General features: G+C 37.8%; 1 protein-coding gene across 1 annotated transcript in view; it reads left to right on the top strand.

Annotated features, from left to right (window-relative positions):
- Window positions 1-14,616: 14,616 nt before the first annotated feature.
- IQCM (IQ motif containing M) overlaps window positions 14,617-21,908 on the top strand; it is a 436,874-nt gene continuing 429,582 nt past the window's right edge. The window contains 2 exon segments of the mRNA XM_049709346.1: window positions 14,617-14,689; window positions 18,681-18,763. Of these exon segments, the coding sequence (XP_049565303.1) occupies window positions 18,730-18,763 (34 nt within the window). The 5' untranslated portion in view covers window positions 14,617-14,689; window positions 18,681-18,729.

The raw sequence follows: 21,908 nt of genomic DNA, 5'->3' as shown, positions 1-21,908 counted from the left end.
GGACGAGGTATCTGGACGTGCATAAACCTCTTGTTGACTAGTCACTGAAAGTGAGCTGATTTTGGACAAGGAAAGCAGCATGATTTTGGACAAGGTGGCTCTATAGCTAGTGAAATCTAAGGAAGAGTCATAGGTGAGGGCTGTCTTCTGGTAGCATTTCCAGCAGCCAGGGAGTCAGTTCTTCAGGAGGCTCTGGGTGGTGCATTACTGAATCCGTATTACTGAATCCATTAGAATCAGTTTAGATGGAGGTCAAGGGCAAAAGCCTGATGAGAGTGGGTTCAAAAGAAAATGGGAAGACAGAAATCGGCCCTGATCCTTTGCCTCACATAGGGATTGTGCTGGTGTGGGTTTATTTTTATTTTTCTTGCTTAGCTTCTGGAGTGTACTTTCAATCTCAAGATTCATGTCATACTAAACTTTAAATATTGCTTTTCCTCCATTTCCTTTGCTTTCCCCTGGAACTTCCTTTATATACACATTGGGATCTTCCAATCTATCTTTTAATTATTATTTCATCTTTTTATCTATATCTCTTTTTGCTGGCTTTTGGGAAATTCCTCAGTATTATCTTTCAATTCGCTGGTTTTCATATACTGTGTCAAGCCTAGATTTTATTGTTTATTTGGTTTATAAAAGTTTTTTTCCATAGAATATATTTTTATTTCCAGGGCTCAGATAGGTTCCTTTTTTTTTTTTTTTTTTTTGCGTTACGCGGTCCTCTCACTGTTGTGGCCTCTCCCGTTGTGGAGCACAGGCTCCGGACGCGCAGGCTCAGTGGCCATGGCTCACGGGCCTAGCTGCTGCACGGCATGTGGGATCTTCCCTGACCGGGGCACAAACCCGTGTCCCCTGCATCGGCAGGCGGACTCTCAACCACTGTGCCACCAGGGAAGCATGATTGGTTCCTTTTTAAAATTTAAAATTTTTTTATTTATTTATTTTTAACATATTTATTGGAGTATAATTGCTTTACATTGTTGTGTTAGTTTCTGCTGTTTAACAGAGTGAATCAGCGATATACTATATCCCCATATCCCCTCCCTCTTGTGTCTCCCTCCCATCCTCCCTATCCCACCCCTCTAGGTGGTCACAAAGCACAGAGCTGATCTCCCTGTGCTATGCGGCTGCTTCCCACTAGCTATCTATTTTATATTTGGTAGTGTATATATGTCCAAGCCACTCTCTCACTTCGTCCCAGCTTACCCTTCCCCCTCCCCATGTCTTTAAGTCCACGATCTACGTCTGAGTCTTTGTTCCTGTCCTGCCTCTAGGTTCTTTAGAACCTTGTTTTTTTTTTTTAGATTCAATATATATGTATTAGCATACAGTATTTGTTTTTCTCTTTCTGACTTACTTCACGCTGTATGACAGATTCTATGTCCATCCATCTCACTACAAATAAATCAATTTCGTTTCTTTTTATGGCTAATATTCCATTGTATATATGTACCACATCTCTTTATCCATTCATCTGTTGATGGACACTTAGGTTGCTTCCATGTCCTGGCTATTGTAAATAGAGCTGCAATGAACATTGTGGTACATGACTCTTTTTGAAGTATGGTTTTCTCAGAGTATATGCCCAGTAGTGGGATTGCTGGGTCATGTGGTAGTTCTATTTTTAGATTTTTAAGGAACCTCCATGCTGTTCTCCATAGTGGCTGTATCAATTTACATTCCCACCAACAGTGCAAGAGCATTCCCTTTTCTCCACATCCTCTCCAGCATTTATTGTTTGTAGATTGTTTGATGATGGCCATTCTGACTGGTGTGAGGTGATACCTCATTGTAGTTTTGATTTGCATTTCTCTAATGATTAGTGATGTTGAGCATTCTTTCATGTGGTCGTTGGCAATCTGTATATCTTCTTTGGAGAAATGTCTATTTAGGTCTTCTGCCCATTTTTTGGATTGGGTTTTTTTTTTTTTTTTTTTTTTTTTGTGGTCCACGGACCTCTCACTGTTGTGGCCTCTCCTGTTGCAGAGCACAGGCTCCAGATGCGCAGGCTCACTGGCCATGGCTCATGGGCCTAGCTGCTCCGCGGCATGTGGGATCCTCCCGGACTGGGGCACAAACCCGTGTCCCCTGCATCGGCAGGCGGACTCTCAACCACTGTGCCACCAGGGAAGCCCGGTTGTTTGTTTTTTTGATATTGAGCTGTATGAGCTGCTTGTAACTTTTGGAGATTAATCCTTTGTCAGTTGCTACATTTGCAAATATTTTCCCCCATTCTGAGGGGTTTCTTTTCGTTTCGTTTATGGTTTCCTTTGCTGTGCAAAAGCTTTACGTTTCATTAGGTCCCATTTGTTTATTTTTGTTTTTATTTCCATTTCTCTAGAAGGTGGGTCAGAAAGGGTCTTGCTGTGATTTATGTCATAGAGTGTTCTGCCTATGTTTTCCTCTAAGAGTTTGATAGTGTCTGGCCTTACATTTAGGTGTTTAATCCATTTTGAGTTTATTTTTGTGTATGGTGTTAAGGAGTGTTCTAATTTCATTCTTTTACGTGGAGCTGTCTTGTTTTCCCAGCCCCACTTATTGAAGAGGTTATCTTTTCTCCATGGTATATTCTTTCCTCCTGTATCAAACATGAGGTGACCATATATGCGTGGGTTTATCTCGTGGGTTTTCTATCCTGTTCCATTGATCTATATTTCTGTTTTTGTGCCAGTACCATACTGTCTTGATTACTGCAGCTTGGTAGTATAGTCTGAAATCTGGAAGCCTGATTCCTCCGGCTCCGATTTTCTTTCCCAAGATTCCTTTAGCTTTTGGGGTCTTTTGTGTTTCCATACAAATTGTGACATTTTTTGTTCTAGTTCTGTGAAAAATGCCATTGGTAGTTTGATAGGGATTGCATCGAATCTGTAGGTTGCTTTGGGTAGTATAGTCATTTTCACAATGTTGATTCTTCCAATCCAAGAACATGTTATACCTCTCCATCTGTTTGTTCCGTCTTTAATTTCTTTCAACAGTGTCATAGTTTTCAGTATACAGGTCTTTTGTCTCCTTAGGTAGGCTTATACCTAGGTATTTTATTCTTTTCATTGCAATGGTAAATGTGAGTGTTTCCTTAATTTCTCTTTCAGATTTTACATCACCAGTGTATAAGAATGCAGGAGATTTCTGTGCATTAATTTTGTATCCTGCTACTTTACCAAATTCATTGATTAGCTCTAGTAGTTTTCTGGTTGCTTTTTTACGATTCTCTATGTATGGTATCATGTCATCTTCAAAGAGTGACAGTTTTACTTCTTTTCTGATTTGGATTTCTTTTTCTTCTCTGATTGCTGTGGCTAAAACTTCCAAAACTATCTTGAATAATAGTGGTGAGAGTGGCAACCTTGTCGTGTTCCTGATCTTAGTGGAAATGGTTTCAGTTTTTCACCATTGAGGACAGTGGTGGCTGTGGGTTTGTCATATATGGCCTTTATATTGTTGAGGTAAGTTCCCTCTATTTCTACTTTCTGGAGAGTTTTTATCTTAAATGGGTGTTCAATTTTGTCGAATGCTTTCTCTGTATCTATTGAGATGATCATATGGTTTTTCTCCTTCAGTTTGTTAATATGGTGTGTCACATTGTTTGATTTGTGTATATTGAAGAATCCTTGCATTCCTCAGGTAAACCCCACTTGATCAGGGTGTATGATCCTTTCAATGTGCTGTTGGATTCTGTTTGCTAGTATTTTGTTGAGGATTTTTGCATCTATGTCATCAATGATATTGACCTGTATTTTTCTTTCTTTGTGACATCTTTGGTTTTGGTATCAGGGTGATGGTGCCCTCGTAGAATGAGTATGGAAGTGTTACCCCCTCTGCTCTATTTTGGAACAGTTTGAGAAGGATAGGTGTTAGCTCTTCTCTAAACGTTTGATAGCATTTGCCTGTGAAGCCCTCTGGTCCTGGGCTTTTGTTTGCTGGAAGATTTTTAATCACAGTTTCAATTTCAGTGCTTGTGACTGGTCTGTTTATATTTTCTCTTTCTTCCTGGTTCAGTCTCGGAAGGTTGTGCTTTTCTAAGTATCTGTCCATTTCTTCCAGGTTGTCCATTTTATTGGCATATAGTTGCTTGTAGTAATCTCTCATGGTCTTATGTATTTGTACAGTGTCAGTTGTTACTTCTCCTTTTTCATTTCTAAATCTGTTGATTTAGTCTTCTCCTTTTCTTCTTGATGAGTCTGGCTAGTGGTTTATCAATTTTGTTTATCTTCTCAAGGAACCAGCTTTTAGTTTTATTGGTCTTTCCTTCAATTCTTTTTCATTTATTTCTGATCTGATCTTTATGATTTCTATCCTTTTGCTAACTTTGGGGTTTTTTGTTCTTCTTTGTCTAGTTGCCTTAGGTGTAAGGTTAGGTTGTTTATTTGAGATATTTCTTTTTTCTTGAGGTAGGATTGTATTGCTCTTACTTCCCTCTTAGAACTGCTTTTGCTGCATCCCACAGGTTTTGGGTCAACGTGTTTTCATTGTCATTTTTTTCTAGGTATTTTTTGATTTCCCCTTTGATTTCTTCAGTGATTTCTTGGTTATTTAGTTGCGTATTGTTTAGCCTCCATGTGTTTGTAGTTTTTACAGTTTTTTTTCCGTAATTGATATCTAGTTTCATAGCATTGTAGTCGGAAAAGAGTCTTGATACAATTTCAGTTTTCTTAAATTTATCAAGGCTTGATTTATGACCCAAGATATGATGGAGCCTGGAGAATGTTCCATGAGCACTTGAGTAGAAAGTGTATTCTTTTGTTTTTGGGTGGAATGTTTTATAAATATCAATTAATTCCATCTTGTTTAATGTGTCATTTAAAGCTTGTATTTCCTTATTTATTTTCATTTTGGTTGATCTGTCCATTGGTGAAAGTGGGGTGCCAAGGTCCCCTACTATTATCGTATTACTGTTGATTTCCCCTTTTATGGCTGTTAGCATTTGCCTTATGTATTGAGGTGCTCCTGTGTTGGGTGCAAAAATATTTATAATTGTTATATTTACTTCTTGGATTGATCCCTTGATCATTATGTAGTGTCCTACTTTGTCTCTTGTAATAGTCTTTATTTTAATGTCTATTTTGTCTCATATGAAAATTGCTTCTTCAGCTTTCTTTTTATTTCCATTGCATGGAATATCTTTTTCCACCCCCTCACTTTTAGTCTGTATGTGTCCCTAGGACTGAAGTGGGTCCTTTGTAGACAGCATATATACGGGTCTTGTTTTTGTATCCATTCAGCCATTCTGTGTCTTTTGGTTGGAGTATTTAATCCATTTAGAGTTAAGGTAATTATTGATATGTATGTTCCTATTACCATTTTCTTAATTATTTTGGGTTTGTTATTGTAGGTCTTTTCCTGCTCTGTGTTTCCTGCCTAGAGAAATTCCTTTAGCATTTGTTGTAAAGCTGGTTTGGTGGTGTTGAATTCTCTTAGCTTTTGCTTGTCTGTAAAGGTTTTAATTTCTCTGTCGAATCTGAATGAGATACTTGCTAGGTAATCTTGGTTGTAGTTTTTTCCGTTTCATCACTTTAAATATATCCTGAAATTCCCTTCTGGCTTGCAGAGTTTCTGCTGAAAGATCAGCTGTTAACCTTATGGAGATTGCCTTGTATGTTATTTGTTGCTTTTCCCTTGCTGCTTTCAATATTTTTTCTTTGTGTTTAATTTTTGATAGTTTGATTAATATGTGTCTTGGTGTGTTTCTCCTTGGATTTATCCTGTATGGGACTCTGCATTTCCTGGACTTGATTGACTATTTCCTTTCCCATATTAGGGAAGTTTTCAACTAGAATCTCTTCAAATATTTTCTCAGTCCCTTTCTTTTTCTCTTCTTCTTTGAGACCCCTATCAATCGAATGTTGTTGTGTTTAATGTTGTCCCAGAGGTCTCTGAGACTGTCCTCAATTCTTTTCTTTTTTTTTTTTTAGATATTGGGGGTAGGATTTTATTAATTAATTAATTTATTTTTGCTGTGTTGGGTCTTCGTTTCTGTGCGAGGGCTTTCTCTAGTTGTGGCAAGCTGGGGCCACTCTTCATCGCTGTGCGTGGGCCTCTCGCTATTGTGGCCAGGCTCCAGATGCACAGGCTTAGTAGTTGTGGCTCACGGGCCTAGTTGCTCCGCGGCATGTGGGATCCTCCCAGACCAGGGCTCGAACCCGTGTCCCCTGCATAAGCAGGCAGATTGTCAACCACTGCGCCACCAGGGAAGCCCCTCTCCTCAATTCTTTTTATTGTTTTTTCTTTATTCTGCTCTACGGTAGTTATTTCCACTATTTTATCTTCAGGTCACTTATCCGTTCTTCTGCCTCAGTTATTCTGCTATTGATTCCTTCTAAAGAATTTTTATTTCATTTAATGTGTTGTTCATCATTCACTCTTTAGCTCTTCTAAGTCCTTACTAAATGTTTCTTGTATTTTCTCCATTCTGTTTCCAAGATTCTGTATCATCTTTACTCTCATTACTCTGAATTCTTTTTCAGGGAGACTGCCCATTTCCTCGTTTTTTATTTGGTCTGGTGGGTTTTTACCTTGATCCTTCATCTGCTGCATACTTCTCTGTCTTCTTATTTTGCTTAACTTACTGTGTTTGGGGTCTCCTTTTTGCAGGCTGCAGTTTCGTAGTTCCCGTTGTTTTTGGTGTCTGCCCCCAGTGGCTAAGGTTGGTTCAGTGGGTTGTGTAGGCTTCCTGGTGGAGGGGACTGGTGCCTGTGTTCTGGTGGATGAGGCTGGATCTTGGTTTTCTGGTGGGCAGGACTGTGTCTGATGTGTTTTAGGGTGTCTGTGACTTTATTATGATTTTAGGCAGCCTCTCTGCTAATGGGTGGGGTTGTGTTCCTGTCTTGCTAGTTTTTTAGCATGGGGCGTCCTGCACTGGAGCTTGCTGGCCGTTGGGTGGAGCTGGGTCTTAGGGTTGCGATGGTGATATCTGGGAGATCTCATGCTGAGTGATATTACGTGGAGCTGGGATGTCTGTGGTAGTCCAGTGTCCTGAACTTGGCTCTCCCACCTTAGAGGCTCAGGCCGGACCCCAGGCTGGAGCACCAAGACCCTGTCATCCACACAGCTTTTGAGAAGTCTGAGGTCGTCTGCCAGCATTCAGTAGGTGTTCTGTAGGAGTTGTTCCATATGTAGATGTATTTTTGGTGTATTTATCGGGAGGAAGGTGATCGCCATGTCTTACTCCGCCATCTTGAAGGTCCTCTCTCTTCACACCCAATTAGAATTAAGTGTCATTTCCACCAAAGAGAGACAAGCGTTGTTGAACTTTTTCATTGCCAACTGGAAAAATTGTGCCACATTGTTGGACTTAACAGCTTAAAATTGCTTTCTCCTGTTGCTAGAGGATCCGCATTTCATCTGGAAAGGACATAAATGTGGCTATTTCACTTCAGGTCTAGCCCATCCACCTTTTTTCCCTTTGTGCTTAGTCTGTTTTGCTTGCTCGTAGTGGGCTCTGTGCAGAGGCCTTACCACCGCCCCTTCAGACCAGAGTTCCTTGTGAAATAGCTGAGCCGACACCTCAGCTTGGGACGTGCGCTGAAGCTCCAGTTCCTTTTTTATATACCTGTTTTATTTCTGGCTACTTTGTTTCATATTTTTATATCATTTTTAGGAATATTGTTTTCTCCTCTATCTCTTACTGGAGTCTTAACCCACTTATTTAAAAATATTTTTCATATTCTTTTATTGTTTTCATTTTTGTTTCATAGTCATATTCTGTGGAAATAATTACTATCCTAATTGTTGATTTTATTGGCTGTCTTCCCTAGTATTAGTTTTCAACATGTGTTTTATAATTTCAAAATTATTTCATAACAATTTTCAAACTTTTATGTGAAGTAGGAAGTTTTATTGTATTGTTATATTTAATTTATTTATTTTATTTATTTTTGTAAAAAATTTTATTGGAGTATAGTTGCTTTACAAAGTTGTGTTAGTTTCTACTGTATAGTAAAGTGAATCAGCTGTATGTATACATATATCCCCTCTTTTTCAGATTTCCTTCCCATTTAGGTAACCACAGAGCATTGAGTAGAGTTCCCTGTGCTATACAGTATGTTTTCATTAGTTATCTATTTTATACATAGTATCAGTACTGTATATATGTCAATCCCAATCTCCCAGTTCATCCTACTCCCACCCCTTTTCCCCCTTGCTATCCATACATTTGTTCTCTATGTCTGTGTCTCTATTTCTGCTTTGTAAATAAGATAGTGTATAACAGTTTTTTCAGATTCCACATATATGTGTTAAATATGATATTTGTTTTTCTCTTTCTGACTTACTTCACTCTGTATGACAGACTCCAGGTCCATCCACGTCTCTACAAATGACCCAATTTCATTCCTTTTATGGCTGTGTAATATTCCATTGTATATATGTACCACATATTTTTTTTCTAACTTTTTATTTTATATTGCAGTATAGCCGATTAACAATGTTATGGTAGTTTCGGGTGCACAGCAAAGGGACTCAGCCATACATATATATGTATCCATTCTCTCCCAGACTCCCCTCCCATCCAGGCTGCCACATAACATTGAACAGAGTTCCCTGTGCTATACAGTAGGTCCTTGTTGGTTATCCTTTTTAAATATAGTAGTATACCACATATTTTATTTACTTCTACTTTCACCACTTTCTGATTCACAGTATTATAGTTCCCACTGTGTTTCCCATTCCAGAACCAGGTCTTGTATTGGTTCCTTGGGGCTCCAGCTCCTGTGATTTTGATATTTCACATCCTGACTCTGAGCCAGTGGCTGGTGTGGCTAGGTCCTAGTGGTGAGACATGTGTGTGTCTTTTGCCTCTCCGAGTATGGAACTTATGATAAGCCCTCACCCCAAGTGAGAAGCGGGTGTTGTATTTTCTGCCTCCTCTCAGTCAGTAGTTTTTAGCGAAGCCTGGTCTTGATCCCCGGTCTCACATAGGGATTGCACTGAGTTCTGGGGATCCCATGGGGACTGAACTCCAGGCTGCCTCTGCCTGTGTCGAGGAGCTGGGACAGCATCCACAGCTTCAGTCCTCTCATCACTCTGCACTTATTTTCTATCTCTGGTTCTTGAAGATGACTGAAAGTACATCCCTACCTTATTTATGCCTATTTCATTCCATAGGGAAAAACTTTCAATTAGATATTGGTGAGAAAAGGATATGTGTTTTGATATTTGTTTTTCAATGTGTTATTCCTCTTAGAGGTTTATTTCTAGAAGGATATAAATGCTGGATGTGGTACTGTATGCATAAATGATGTGGTTATGGTAGATATTTTTGGCTCTTTGGGGGATTCTTCATGTTTCTAAAGTTATCCCATGTAGAATAGAAAATATTATACCTATTTATCCCTTACCCTTACTTCTTCTTTCTTACTTTTCTTTTAATCCTTTATAAAATATAATCTACATATATTTATAGACTCAAGAGTCAGGACTTCCCTGGCAGTCCAGTGGTTAAGACTGCGTGCTTCCACTGCAGGGGATGTAGGTTCCATCCCTGGTCGGGAGACTAAGATCTCACATGCCACATGCCACGCAGCACGGCCACATAAAAGAGTAAAATTTATTAGTTAGCCCTTCCGTGCATGCCATGGCCCAGGAATTCCCTTGTTCCTTGTTTGATTATGTTGACCAATGTGGCCTTGAAACACTCTCCTTCCTTCTTAGTGTTCTCTTTCTTTCTGTGCTGTTCCACCCTCCACGAGTCTGTTGCTTGTCTTTTTTCTCAGAACACTCATTCTCTCTCTGAGCTTTACATATAACCTCTGTTTTAAACTGCTTTCAAATCTACTCTCCAACATAGAGATCAAGAGGAAGTGACTGGTATGGAAATGAGTGCCTGTTGTGGGCCAGGCTTAGGTGCTGTACATTCATTCATTTGGTCTCCCAGCAGCACTGTGAGGTATAAGAATTATTGTTATCCATATTTTACAGATGAAAGAGCTCAAGCTAGGAGAGTAAAGTAAGTAGCTGTCCTAATTTGTCTGGGGCTGAGATGGCTGTCAGGACTCAGGCAGAACCTTCAGTTTTAAAACCAGGAAAGTCCCAGGAAAACTGGGATAAATTTGGCCCCACAAGGCCCAAGTTCAGTGACTAGGAAGTGGCAAAGCCTGGACTTGAACCCAGGCCCACTTGAGCCTAACGTCTTTGCTCTTCACCATGATGTTTTACTGTCTCCATCAGAACGAAGTAGGGAAAAAAAAAAAAGGGCTGATTTAGAAAGGAGGTAGAAGATAAAGGCATGAAGGAATTCATAGAGGGGAAATACTGTTTTCCGGAGGCGATTTCGTCAGGGGAAATTTCTGATTCCAGTACATTCACAAACCCAGTGTGGAGCTGAACAAATCACATCTCCATGCTGCCATTCCCTCCCCTGTAAATTGAGGGGCTAACAAGATGACAACTCCTAAAATTGTTTCCAGTTTAAAAATTATATTACTTAAAACTGTCCTTTAAATGTAAGCTCTCCAGAAGCATTTCATTGCCCATTAATATTAGCTAGTTTTTACACGGTCATTGAGAAAGAAGAAATCTGAAATGTATGCCAGGATTTACAATATTTCCTGATTTTGCTCAAATTTCTATATCTAGCTCTTTAACATCAGTTATTATTTCTGAGTATAGCAAAATTCCACTGCAGCCGTTTAACAGTTTTTTTGCCCTTAATTTATTTTATTTGACTTGTGAATTAACTTTATGGTGTTTTCATTGTTGTCTTTAACTGTTTATATAATGTCCCAAACATCTCAGCAGGAATTGCTTTATAAATCAAGTTTTCACTCTTTATTGTTATTTATAAAATGTTAATGGCTTCTATTTAAGGCATGTGTGATTTAATAGCTGAGAGAATATACTTTTATAACAGCACTGTTTTAATCTGTGAAAATCACAAGAAAAAGAGTAAAACATGCCACAATTATCATTGAAGGCATAGCCCCATGTATTGACATGGAAATCTTCATAAGATATTTTGAAAGCATTTGTTATATAATTGACTACTTGAGAAATAAGGCACTATTACCTTATTTTTTTGTTCCTGGACACACGGGTTCTGTCTGATATGTTTCTAACCGGAATTCCTCCCACCCCAAATTTATAAGATAACTTCAGGTATATTTAACATTTTATTCAAGAAAGGCCTCTTCTTGCTCTTCCTTTTACCTCTGCTCCTTTCTCTCAGCATCTTAAGGTTGAATTCAAGACTAAATGGGAAATTGAGGTGAAAAAATTATGGAATAATATGGGCCTTTCTGAAACCAGTTTGTGTGTGTGTGTGTGAGTGTGTGTGAGTGTGTGATTAGCACTCATTTTGGGCCAAAGTAATTAACTTCTTTTCTCATTTGGATCATTATGGTCTTCCTAGCAAGATAACTAAGTATATAAAATTAAACAAGCAAAGTCCATTAGCCATACTGCAAAAAATTATGACAAGTTACATGGAAACTTTAGTAGGAGTGAGATTTCTAAATAAATATTAAGAACTCTGTGAAAATTAAGCAGATTGTAATATTTCAGAACTTCCCTACAGGAATTTAAATCAACTGCTTTTATGGGGTACTTATTGCTTGGCTAGCCATGTGCTCAGTCTTATGGAAGACATAAAAGAAATTTGAAAAACTAGTTTCTTCTCTGGTGGGGCTTATAATCTAGCATAGATATTGTTCCTTTTAGCAAAGCTCTATGCTTCATATTTCTTTTGAGGAACAGTAATTGTGGCATGTTTTGGCTCTGTTTTCCTTGTGATTTTCACAGATTAAAACAGTGCTGTTATAAAAGTACATTTTCTCAGCTATTAATCACACATGCCTTAAATAGAAGCCATTAACATTTTATAAATAACAATAAAGAGTGAAAACTTGATTTATAAGGCAATTCCTGCTGAGATGTTTGGGACATTATAGGAGAAATGAAACTACCTATAATGACAAAGGTTGTGTTTTCAGAGTTTTACTAGGTTACTTTGAAAAACTAATAATTAAAAATTAAAATGAAAATCTTATGTTAAATAAATTTAAATTGATACATAGCAAATAATAAGAAAAGTGCACTATTCCTAAGTGTACAGCTCAAGGAATATTCAGGAAGTGAACACACCTGTATGACTACTATCCAATGATAAATAGAACATTACCAGCACCCTAGAGGCTTCCTTGTGCCACCCTCAGACACAAAAGTCTTTCTTCAAAGGATACTAGTACCCTGTTTCTCTATTAGTAAAATTTGCCTGTTTTTGAACTTTGTGTTAATGAAAGCATACTGTATGTCCTTTTTATGCTGTTTCTCTCTCAAGATTATGTGTGTGAGAATCAGTTATGTCTTGTGTATAGCAGTTCATTCTTGCTGCTATGAAACACTACATTGTATGAATAAACTGCAATTTATTTATCTATTCTACTGTCAGGGGACATCTGGGTTGCTTCTAGTTTTTTGCTGTTACGTAATGGTGCTACTGTGATCATCCTTATGTGTGTTTTTCGGTCCACATTATAAAGTGTGTCTGTTGGGAGTGGGAGGGCTGGGTCCTACTTAGGTATAGATTTAGGTTGTGAAGATATTACCAAATAGTTCTCCAAAGATTACCAGTTTACACTCTGACGGGCAGTGTATGAATATTTCAGTATCTCTATAGTCTTGTCAACCGTTAGTATTTTGTTAAAGACATTTGTTTGGGGATGTGGTGGTGTGGCTTTACTTTGTGTTTCCTTGATGACCAATGAGTTTTAAGCATTTTTTCACATGCTGATTTCCTACTAGGAAATCCCCTTTGCAAAGAGTCTATTATAGTCATTTGCCAACTTTTATATTAGATTTGTCTTTTTCATTGATTTGCAAAGAATATTTATATTGTATATGTTTTGTTTCTGCTTTTAATTTTAGAATATACAGGGACTAAAATTCAAAATTTCAGTTCCCTCTAGTAGTTGATCTCTTTACTGATGTGTGGCTCCATGTGACATTGATTGCTTCCGCTTCCCACCAAGTTACTTGACGTCACCACCATGGAATGCTAATCTTCTCTCTACCACTCCAGCCCTTCATCTCCTGTTGGTAATCTCTGACTATCAGTGGCCCTCAATGTATGTATTCATGTATCACCAAATCCTACTTTATACATCTCTAGATTAAAACCCTAAGGCAAGATCACAGAAAAACTCCATAGCTTATGGAATGTGGCTCAGAAGGACCAGTTTTCTTTTACACAGTGAGGCAAAAGGTGAAACAATTAGTATATTGTAGCTAAAAAGAGTATTTGAAAGCATTTTAAAGTATAATGTGAGAGTCTTCTCAGTTTCGCTTCTCCTTTTTAATGACTTGAGAACTGCAATGAAGTTAATAGCTTTTGCTTGTGATTTAAAGATTTAAATATTTTATGTAAAAACAGGATATGTGGGGTATCTTAATTAGTGTCCGTGTCCATACAAGCCCACAGGGAAATAGAACATAATGTCGATTTTATGAAAGAGTTGAATCTTATAGGCAGAAGGCATCTGTGAAGTCACTGACTGGGCTTCTCCAATCCTGGAATGTTGGGGCTGGCGTGGGTGGGAGTGATGGGGAGGTTCTACGGGGAGAGGCTCTGAGACACTATTTGGTAAGAACAGCCAGGCTTTCATCTGTTGTCCTCATTAAGTTCCTAGAGTTTCTTCAAACAAAAGTTGAAGCTGCTCTTCTAAAATTGTGTGTCTATTTTAAATCCTTCACTATGGACAAGGCGGTGGAATTAATTCAGTGAGGTTAAGCAGTTTGGAAGAGGTCACATACTACCAAGGCAGAATCAGGACTGAAATCCAAGTTTGCTCTCTCCATAGTGCTCTGAGACTCTGATGTTTGCATCAGCTGCAGTAATATCCTAATGATTCAATTATGTCCTCTTCCTTCCCACTTCCTGACTCTGAGAAATATATTAATCCGAGTTAATTAGAGAATCAGAGAGAGGTTTCGTGCCAGGAAAGGAGTGTTACTCCATGTGCTTCCCGCTGTTGAATGCGTCCCCAGAATCACAGCTTATCTGATATTAATGGTCATGAATTCATAGAGTATTTTCTTTCCAACTCATCTTATGGCCCTCTGACTAATTTGGTTCATAATTTTAATTATGCAATTATGAATTTTTTATTCTCCTACCGTCTGGTATACCATTTTATCCAATATATTGGCCTTGTTATATTGGATCTAGTTACGACTTTTTCTTGTTTTCTTTGCCTGTTCTTCTTACTCTTTTCTCATTCCTCTTGTTTGCTGCCAGCATATCGGATGTCTCGTCAGAGGGTGGCTAGGAGAGGGAAGATGAGGAGAAGCATATTTTGAAGTTAAAATGTAGAAGACTGATGGATTGGATGTGATAGGTAAAAATATAGGAGGAATCAAAGTTTTATGGCTTAAGCAACTGGGTGGATATAGGTACAATTTCTAATATAGAGAAGTGGGGGAGAGAGTCAACATGTGATGGACAGCTAGGAGGATTTGGATGGAGGGCAAGTGAGGAGAAAATTTGGGGTAGAAAATGAAGATTTGCTCCCGTTCACCATATATCAACTGGTGAAACTGTCCATCTAGATCCCTATCCCATGACCTGTTTCCCCGAGTCCTGCTGGATACCATAGGGCAGTTTCTCACCACCAGGATACTTAATTATACAGGATATCATGATAAAGACATAAGATTTATCTTTGGAAGGACAAGCTGTGGAAGGGGAAGCTAAGACGAAAAGGTAGGAAAATACTGTTTTTACTTCTGTTTGCCTTATATCCATGTAGGAATGGAATTAGAAATCCTCTGCATCCCTGTAACCTGATTTAGGGAAGCCTTAAGTTGCATCTTCTGAAGGAGAAGTTGTGAAAGGACTTTTTCACAGATATGCTCAAGGAGACATGGGAAGGTGGGGCATCCCTGTCTAGCATGTTGTTGCCATAGTTACTCATTTTACAAATATTTATTTATTTATTTACCTGGTTTATTGAGAAATAATTGACATGCATCACTCTATAAGTTTAAGGCATATAACATAATGGTTTGGTTTGCATACACTGTGAAATGATTACCACAATAGGTTCTGCTAACATCCTTCTTCTTTTATGGATACAACAAAAAGAGAAGAAAGAAAAAAAGAAAAAAAGGAAAAAAATTCTCTTATGATGAGAACTTTCAGGGTTTACTCTCATAACAACTTTCCTATACATCATATAGCAGTGTTAGCTGTAGTTGTCATATTGTGCATGAAATCCCTAGTACTTATTTATTTATAGTTGGAAGTTTGTACCTTTTGACCATCTTCATCAAATCCCCCTGTCCCATTCCTCCCACCACCCCCAGCACCTGGTAACCACAAGTCTGATCTATTTTTCTGAGAGTTTTTTGTTTGTTTTAAATTTTATATATAAATGAGATCATACATATATGCCAAGTATTAATTGGATATTAGCATAATGCCTTTAATGTCCATCCATGCCACAAATGGTTTCTTACTTTTTTGGTTTCTTAGTTTTTTATGGCTCAATAAAATTTCATTGTGTGTGTGTGTGTGTGTGTGTGTATATATATATATATATATATGCTAAAACTTCTTTATCCATTCATTCATTGATGGACACTTAGGTTGCTTCCATGTGTAGGCTATTGTAAATAATGCTGCTGTCAACATGGGGGTACAGATACCTTTTTTGTTCTCCAAACTATTTTTCCATAGTGGCTGTACCAATTTACAATCCACCAACCATGTACAGAGGTCCCCTTTTCTCCACATCCATACCAGTATTTGATATATCTTATATTTATGATGATGGCCATTCTAACAGGTGTGAGGTGATATTTCATTGTGGTTTTAATTTGCATTTCCCTAATGACTAGTGATGTTGCACATCTTTTTATGTATTTGTTGGCCTTTTGTATATCTTCTTTGGGGAAATGTCTGTTTAGGCCCTTTGCCCATTTTTAAATTGAGTTATTTGTTTTTTTGCTACTGAGTTGTATGAATTCTTTGTATATTTTGGATATTAACCTCTTATCAGATATATGGTTTGCAAATATTTTTTCCCATTCTGTAAGTAAGGGACGTTTCAAATATTTTTTGAAATCCTTCTACATGCCAGGTCCTGTTCAAGGCCCTGGGAATACAGCAGGAAAAAAAAACAAAGTCCTTGCCTTTATGGAAGTTAAATTCCAGAGCGCTAATTATGTCAGTACGCTGTTCAAAAACTTTGTTGCCCATTTCAGCAGCATAAGATTTAGCCTCTTGCTTAAATCAAACAGACTCACTACTTGCTGTCCCCCAAACCACATATGTTCTCACTTCCTTGCGTTTGTGCTCATTCTCTCACCTGCCTGCTTCTCTATTCCTCTAAGTGGGCCAACCTGACCTACTCAAGACTGGTATTCAGTACCACAGGGGTGTGCTGGTCAGTATCCAGTTCTAACTGGTTGATGCTTGTGCTGAACCAGTTACTCAACGTTTCACTGTTACCCCTGCACCCACCCTTCCAGGTGTAGCTCAGTCTCTTGAGAGCCTTTCCTAGTTCCTTCCTCAGTCTTCAGTGACCTCATCTTCATTTGAATTCATGGTACCCATGGGTTTATACCACTTATTTCACAAAGCTTACAGACTTTCTTAGGACATCTGACATACAATTGTTTGCATTTTATTTAAAAATTTGACGTAGACTTTTGTCTTTTCTTCCAAAATAGATGGCATGCTTCTTGCACAACTGAGACAGTAAATATGTACTTCTTAATTGATCAGTGCATCAGGAGGCACTCAGCATCTTGTAACTGTCTGCTGGGGACCTAAAGTGGAGAGGGACCCTATCTGCTGATATTCTGTGTCACTGTGCTTATCTTTAAGCAATTCCATCCTCCAGGGCTTTCTTCCAACCCCAGCTCCTATCTCAGAGTCGTCCCCCATCACTTTGGGTTTGCAGGGGCATTACCATGCCAGCACCCCTTAGGATGCTTGGCTAGTTTTCTGCATTAAAAGGACAGTGGAATATCTTGCTTGTCAACCAATTTAACGCAGGCTGACACTCCTGGCACGCTGAATTAAGGTGGAGGAGCCAACTGCCTGAGAGAAGAGTCCATTTCTATGGAGATTAAAACAAGAAAATGACAGAGCACAGACACCTTTGTTTTCTTTTTATATTTAAAAGGAAAGAAGACAGTAGTTAAGCCAGACCAGAAGATGAGTTTTGATTGTTAATTGCTAAGGGAGGTGCAGTATTTTAATTTATCCCAGTCATTTGTAGAACTAGGCAGATTAGGTACATATTCTGCGTTCTTTCCCATGATATAAGGCTGACAATTTGAGAATTAATCCTTTTTGGATGTTCCAGATTTGTTATTTTAAAACTATAACTGCGGTAGTCTTTCCCCTCTGGGTAGGAGCTGAGGAAAAGTGTTGTCGCCTTTTATCTAAGAGCATGTGATTACAGAGTCGTGACTTCCATAGGGCAAAGATGGTTTACAGATTTACTCAACTAATCCCTAAATTATTTAACAGGCCTCAAATACTTCACCACAGTTTGATGGTCTAGTCAGCTAACTGAACAATTATACTTAAAGTTTTAAAACAAGAGTCTCCATAAAGCATTTAATATTCCTATTTCTAATTATAAAGCCACGTGAGCACAAACTAGTACGCGTTGGTGTAACTGACTTTCTGGCTGTAGGGACAGCATTTGATGCATCTTGGATAATCCTTTGGAAGTAAATGATAATTTCAAATGTAGGAAGAATGGCTCAGCTCAATCAACCCATTCATCAGCCCTTTATTGAGCATCCAGAATGTGATGCACTGAGCTGGGAACCTTGAAGTTCAAAGAACAAGGCAACTCCAACTGAACATTTAAATCTTTTGGGAAATGTCAAGAATTGTAGATGTCTAGGCCCCACTCTAGACTTGGTGTATTTTTAGCATTCCCCACCCTCTCTCCAGGCACTTGTCATCCTGGGTTGAGTACCTCTGGTATAAAGTATAGTTTGGTACAAGGCAGTAGGAGTCTAATCGGGAATATTGAACTTCTATTTACATCCATTACTCTGCCTTTTTAGTTCCTTACCCAGAAGCATATGATACATTTCAAGTGAGAGGCATGGACAACATAACTACTGAGTTTAAGGGAGGAACAGATCTTGGAGGCTGGAGATAGGATTTGAATCTATGCTTTAAGGATGGGTAGGATATAAATAAACATAGATGTGAGAACAGGACATTCTGAGTGGAAGACTGGCATAAACCTGAGCTCAAGTGTGTAAGCTTAAGGTGAGAATGTGTAAGGTATATGCCAAGTATTAATTGGATATTAGTTGGAAAATTGTGAGAAATCAGATGGACCTTCACAGGGACTTGGGCCCAAAGATCTGGCTTTGAGTTCTGTACCTGCCACTGAGTAACTGCTTACATTGACAAGATATTTCACTTCTCTGAGCTCCAGTTGCCACATCTGCTGAAAGTGGGACAAGAGTTCTTATGGGATTGTTTAGAACCAGTAAGGTAATGTGTATACAAGGGCTTGATAAACCACAGAGCACTACCCAATGCTAGCTGGGTATTATTATTGTCTTTTGGAGGGGAAGGCATTGAAGGTATTAGAGCAGAGTAGTGATGTATTAAAATTCTTAATCATTTATGCTATTTCATCATGAATAAGTAAAAGAAATAGCTAAAAATAAGTATTCATTATCACTGAGTTACTTTATGTCATTGTGTTTAGGGACGTGAAGCCCTGCCTTCAAAAGACAAGGTCCCCCTAACTGCCCACCATGGCTGCAGAGGCTGGGCCCGACCAAGCAGAAAGTGAGTATCACTGCTTACCTAACAACTCAGCACACAGTGCATGATGCTCCAATGGCTTTGAGGAAACTCTCCTGTTAGTTACTGGCTCTCAGAGTGCTAACTTTATTGGCAAGCCTGCAAGAATCCACCTCATTCCCTTTATTTAAGTATAACCAACTTTTGAGAGATATAGAGCAACTTTTGACTTAATGTGCTGTCCGATACGGTATGCAGTAGTCACATATGGCTATTTAGGGCTTGAAATGTGGCTAGTGAAACTAAGGAACTGAGTATTTAATTCATTTTACTTTCAATATGAAACCTGATAATTCAGTTATTGGAAAACTTTTAAGCATGTTTGGAGCAACTTGGGCATGTGAATCTATTTTTTCAAGTGGACATTTTATAAATACAGTTAAAGTATTTCTGATAAAAATTTGACATCTGAATTGAGATGTATGTAAGTGCAAAATACTTACAGGATTTTGAAGATAGAACAAAAAAAGAATGTAAAATATCTTGTTAATTTCTAATATTGTTTAATATTGAAATGATAATGTTTGGATATATTTTGTTTAAATAAAACATTCTATAATAATTATTATACGTTATTAAAATTAATTTCACCTCTTTTCACTTTTAAAAATGCAACTACTAGAAAATTTTAAATTACAAATGGGGCACACAGTATACTTCGTTTAGAGCTGCTCTAGACTTGGCAACACTTCAAGTAATCTTGAATTTAGGCTTAGGTAGCATGATTGAGAAACATTTAGTACTGTATGTAGAGCTGGGATCATTAAGATTTTCTGTCCTGCTACCTCCCCTTGGCTCTTGTGACCCCAGGCAGTATATGATACAGGCCAGCTGACTTCTGTCCAGGGCTACAAATAGAGTGCATTGTGGATTACATTAACTCTCTTCCTATTTGGATAATACAGCACATTTTTCAAGATGGAAAGGGCAGAAAGGGAGGAAGATCCAGGAAGTGGAGGAGGAATGTTCTCTAGTTTCATTTTGCCTTTGGGTCATGCCCATAATTACTTAAATTATACTTGAAGTCTTGCATCTATGAGCTTGGAATTCCCCTACATCTTCTTAGCAACCTAACACCAGTCTGAGAAATATTACCATAGAGATTTTGGGGTGGCGGGTACATTGTAAAATCTCCCTGAGGTACTTAGGTAACCTATTAATCATATATTGTTGCAAAGAGAATAAGACATTTTGCTTAAGAAGAATAAAATTGGGGAAGTGAGGAAAATTGTAGCTATAAGAGACAACAGAATGCCTTTAAGTTGGAACTGAAAAGTTGGGTCTTAATGCAGTGTGTGTTGTGAAAAAAATTGTTGAATGTGGACTTTAGGAGATGATAGCCATATGCCACTTGAAATTTGTGTTTTGCTTGGTTTTAAAATTCTTTCTGAAAAGAAATTAGAAATAAATTTTCTTTTCTTCACTTGTAAGTAATGGAACTGAATATAAACTATTTTATTTGAGGTCTTTCTCAAAGAGCATCTGTTCACTTTCTAGCTTCTACAACTCTTTGCATGAGAACTAATTAAAGACTTTTAGTTCTAGCTTCCCTCTCCTGCTTCTCGTCTCTAAGTTTCTCTGGTCCCCTAACCCTTCATTTGTTTTTTAATGGTTTGGTGTGTGTTTGTTATTTTTAGCTAAGGAATTTTTTTCCTACAAAATAAAACTTAGGAATAGTTCAAACATGTAAAACAGACAAGGTCTAAGCTGCTCTCATTGAAGAAAAGCCTCCAAGGCAGTGAAATTGATGAGACAGTTTTAAAACCACTGCCTGAGTCTGGATTTGATTCACTGTGTTATTTCTCTTTGGGATATTTTCTGTTTTAAATCTTATCTCTAATAATACAGTGGAAAGCCTTATATCTTTAAAGGGAAATTCATACATTAGTGAGCTGGCAGTAGGGGGTGTTGGTGATTTATTTTGGCCTGTGTCACAGTATTTTACTGAATGTCATGGCATTTATTTACAATTTTATTTTCTGACGTTAGGCTCTAAGCACCTGGAAGGCTGGGGTACCAAGTTGTCTTATTTATTTCAGCACATTTAATGTCAAAACAGCATCTAGGACTAGTAGGTGCTTAACGAACGTATGCTGAACTGAGTCTCATTGAATGTGAAGTAGTGCTTTTTTAACACCTGTGAAATTAGGCATTTAGGCACTAAGTCTGACTGTATAAGCAAGGGAGGGCTTAGCCATGTGGCCGTGCATCTTTGTTCAGGATATCTTCTTAGTAAGTTGTTACAAAGGCTCTGAAGAATGCAACCAGTTTGTAGGAAGAATGGGAACCCTGTGATTAAGGGCAGTTATTTTTGTTATGGTTATAAAAAACACATTTGTTAGTCCCCAGGTCTTTTTGGATGCAGAAAAGACTTGTTTAATCATTACAATCAAGAGATGGCCAGTGGCTCATTTGCTGTCATAGTTTCCATAATTAGATCTTCTTCTGGTGTCTTCACTTCAGAGATTTACTAGAGCAATTATACAGAATCTATAAGGCATTGAGAGAAATCTGAAGTTTTATGAACTATTAATCATAATAGCATTAAACTGATGATGTATGAAGAGTGAGTTTTAAAAATATATATAAAATAAATGTAAGAAAATCTTTTAGGCTAGTGAAATCCCTTGGTATTAGAGATTCATTTTTTTCCCCCATGGGAATGTTAATATTTGCACTCATGTTTTAGATAAGTTTAATATGACTATTTCAACCTCTTCATGAACTTTATCATAAAATATTTGTTATTGCTTATAATGATTTTTTATTGCATTTTGGGGATTTAGTAACTTGAAGAATCCAAAGTATGAAGAGATTTTATTATTTGCAAACCTATTAATTAATTAGTTTTGGGTATAAAGAATCTATAATAAGACCAGATTCTTTCAAACTAATTTAGGAAGTTGAAATTTATCTTTGTGTTATTGAAGAAATGAGGATTGATTAATGAAATTAATTATATAAACACTGTTGGGTAGATGTTTAGCCCAATGATAGTAATACAGCTGTAACTACAGTAATAATAATTGCTCACATTTATTGAAAGCTTATTATGTGCCAGGCTCTGTGCTAAGTGCTTTGTAACCAAGTCCAATGTAACCATCAAGACAGTTCTGTGCAAGATATATTA

Source organism: Orcinus orca, chromosome 4 (genome assembly GCF_937001465.1).
Source record: "Orcinus orca chromosome 4, mOrcOrc1.1, whole genome shotgun sequence".
Classification (NCBI taxonomy): Eukaryota; Metazoa; Chordata; class Mammalia; order Artiodactyla; family Delphinidae; genus Orcinus; species Orcinus orca.
Note: the sequence above shows the minus strand (reverse complement) of the source record. Positions and strands in the feature narration are given on the sequence as shown.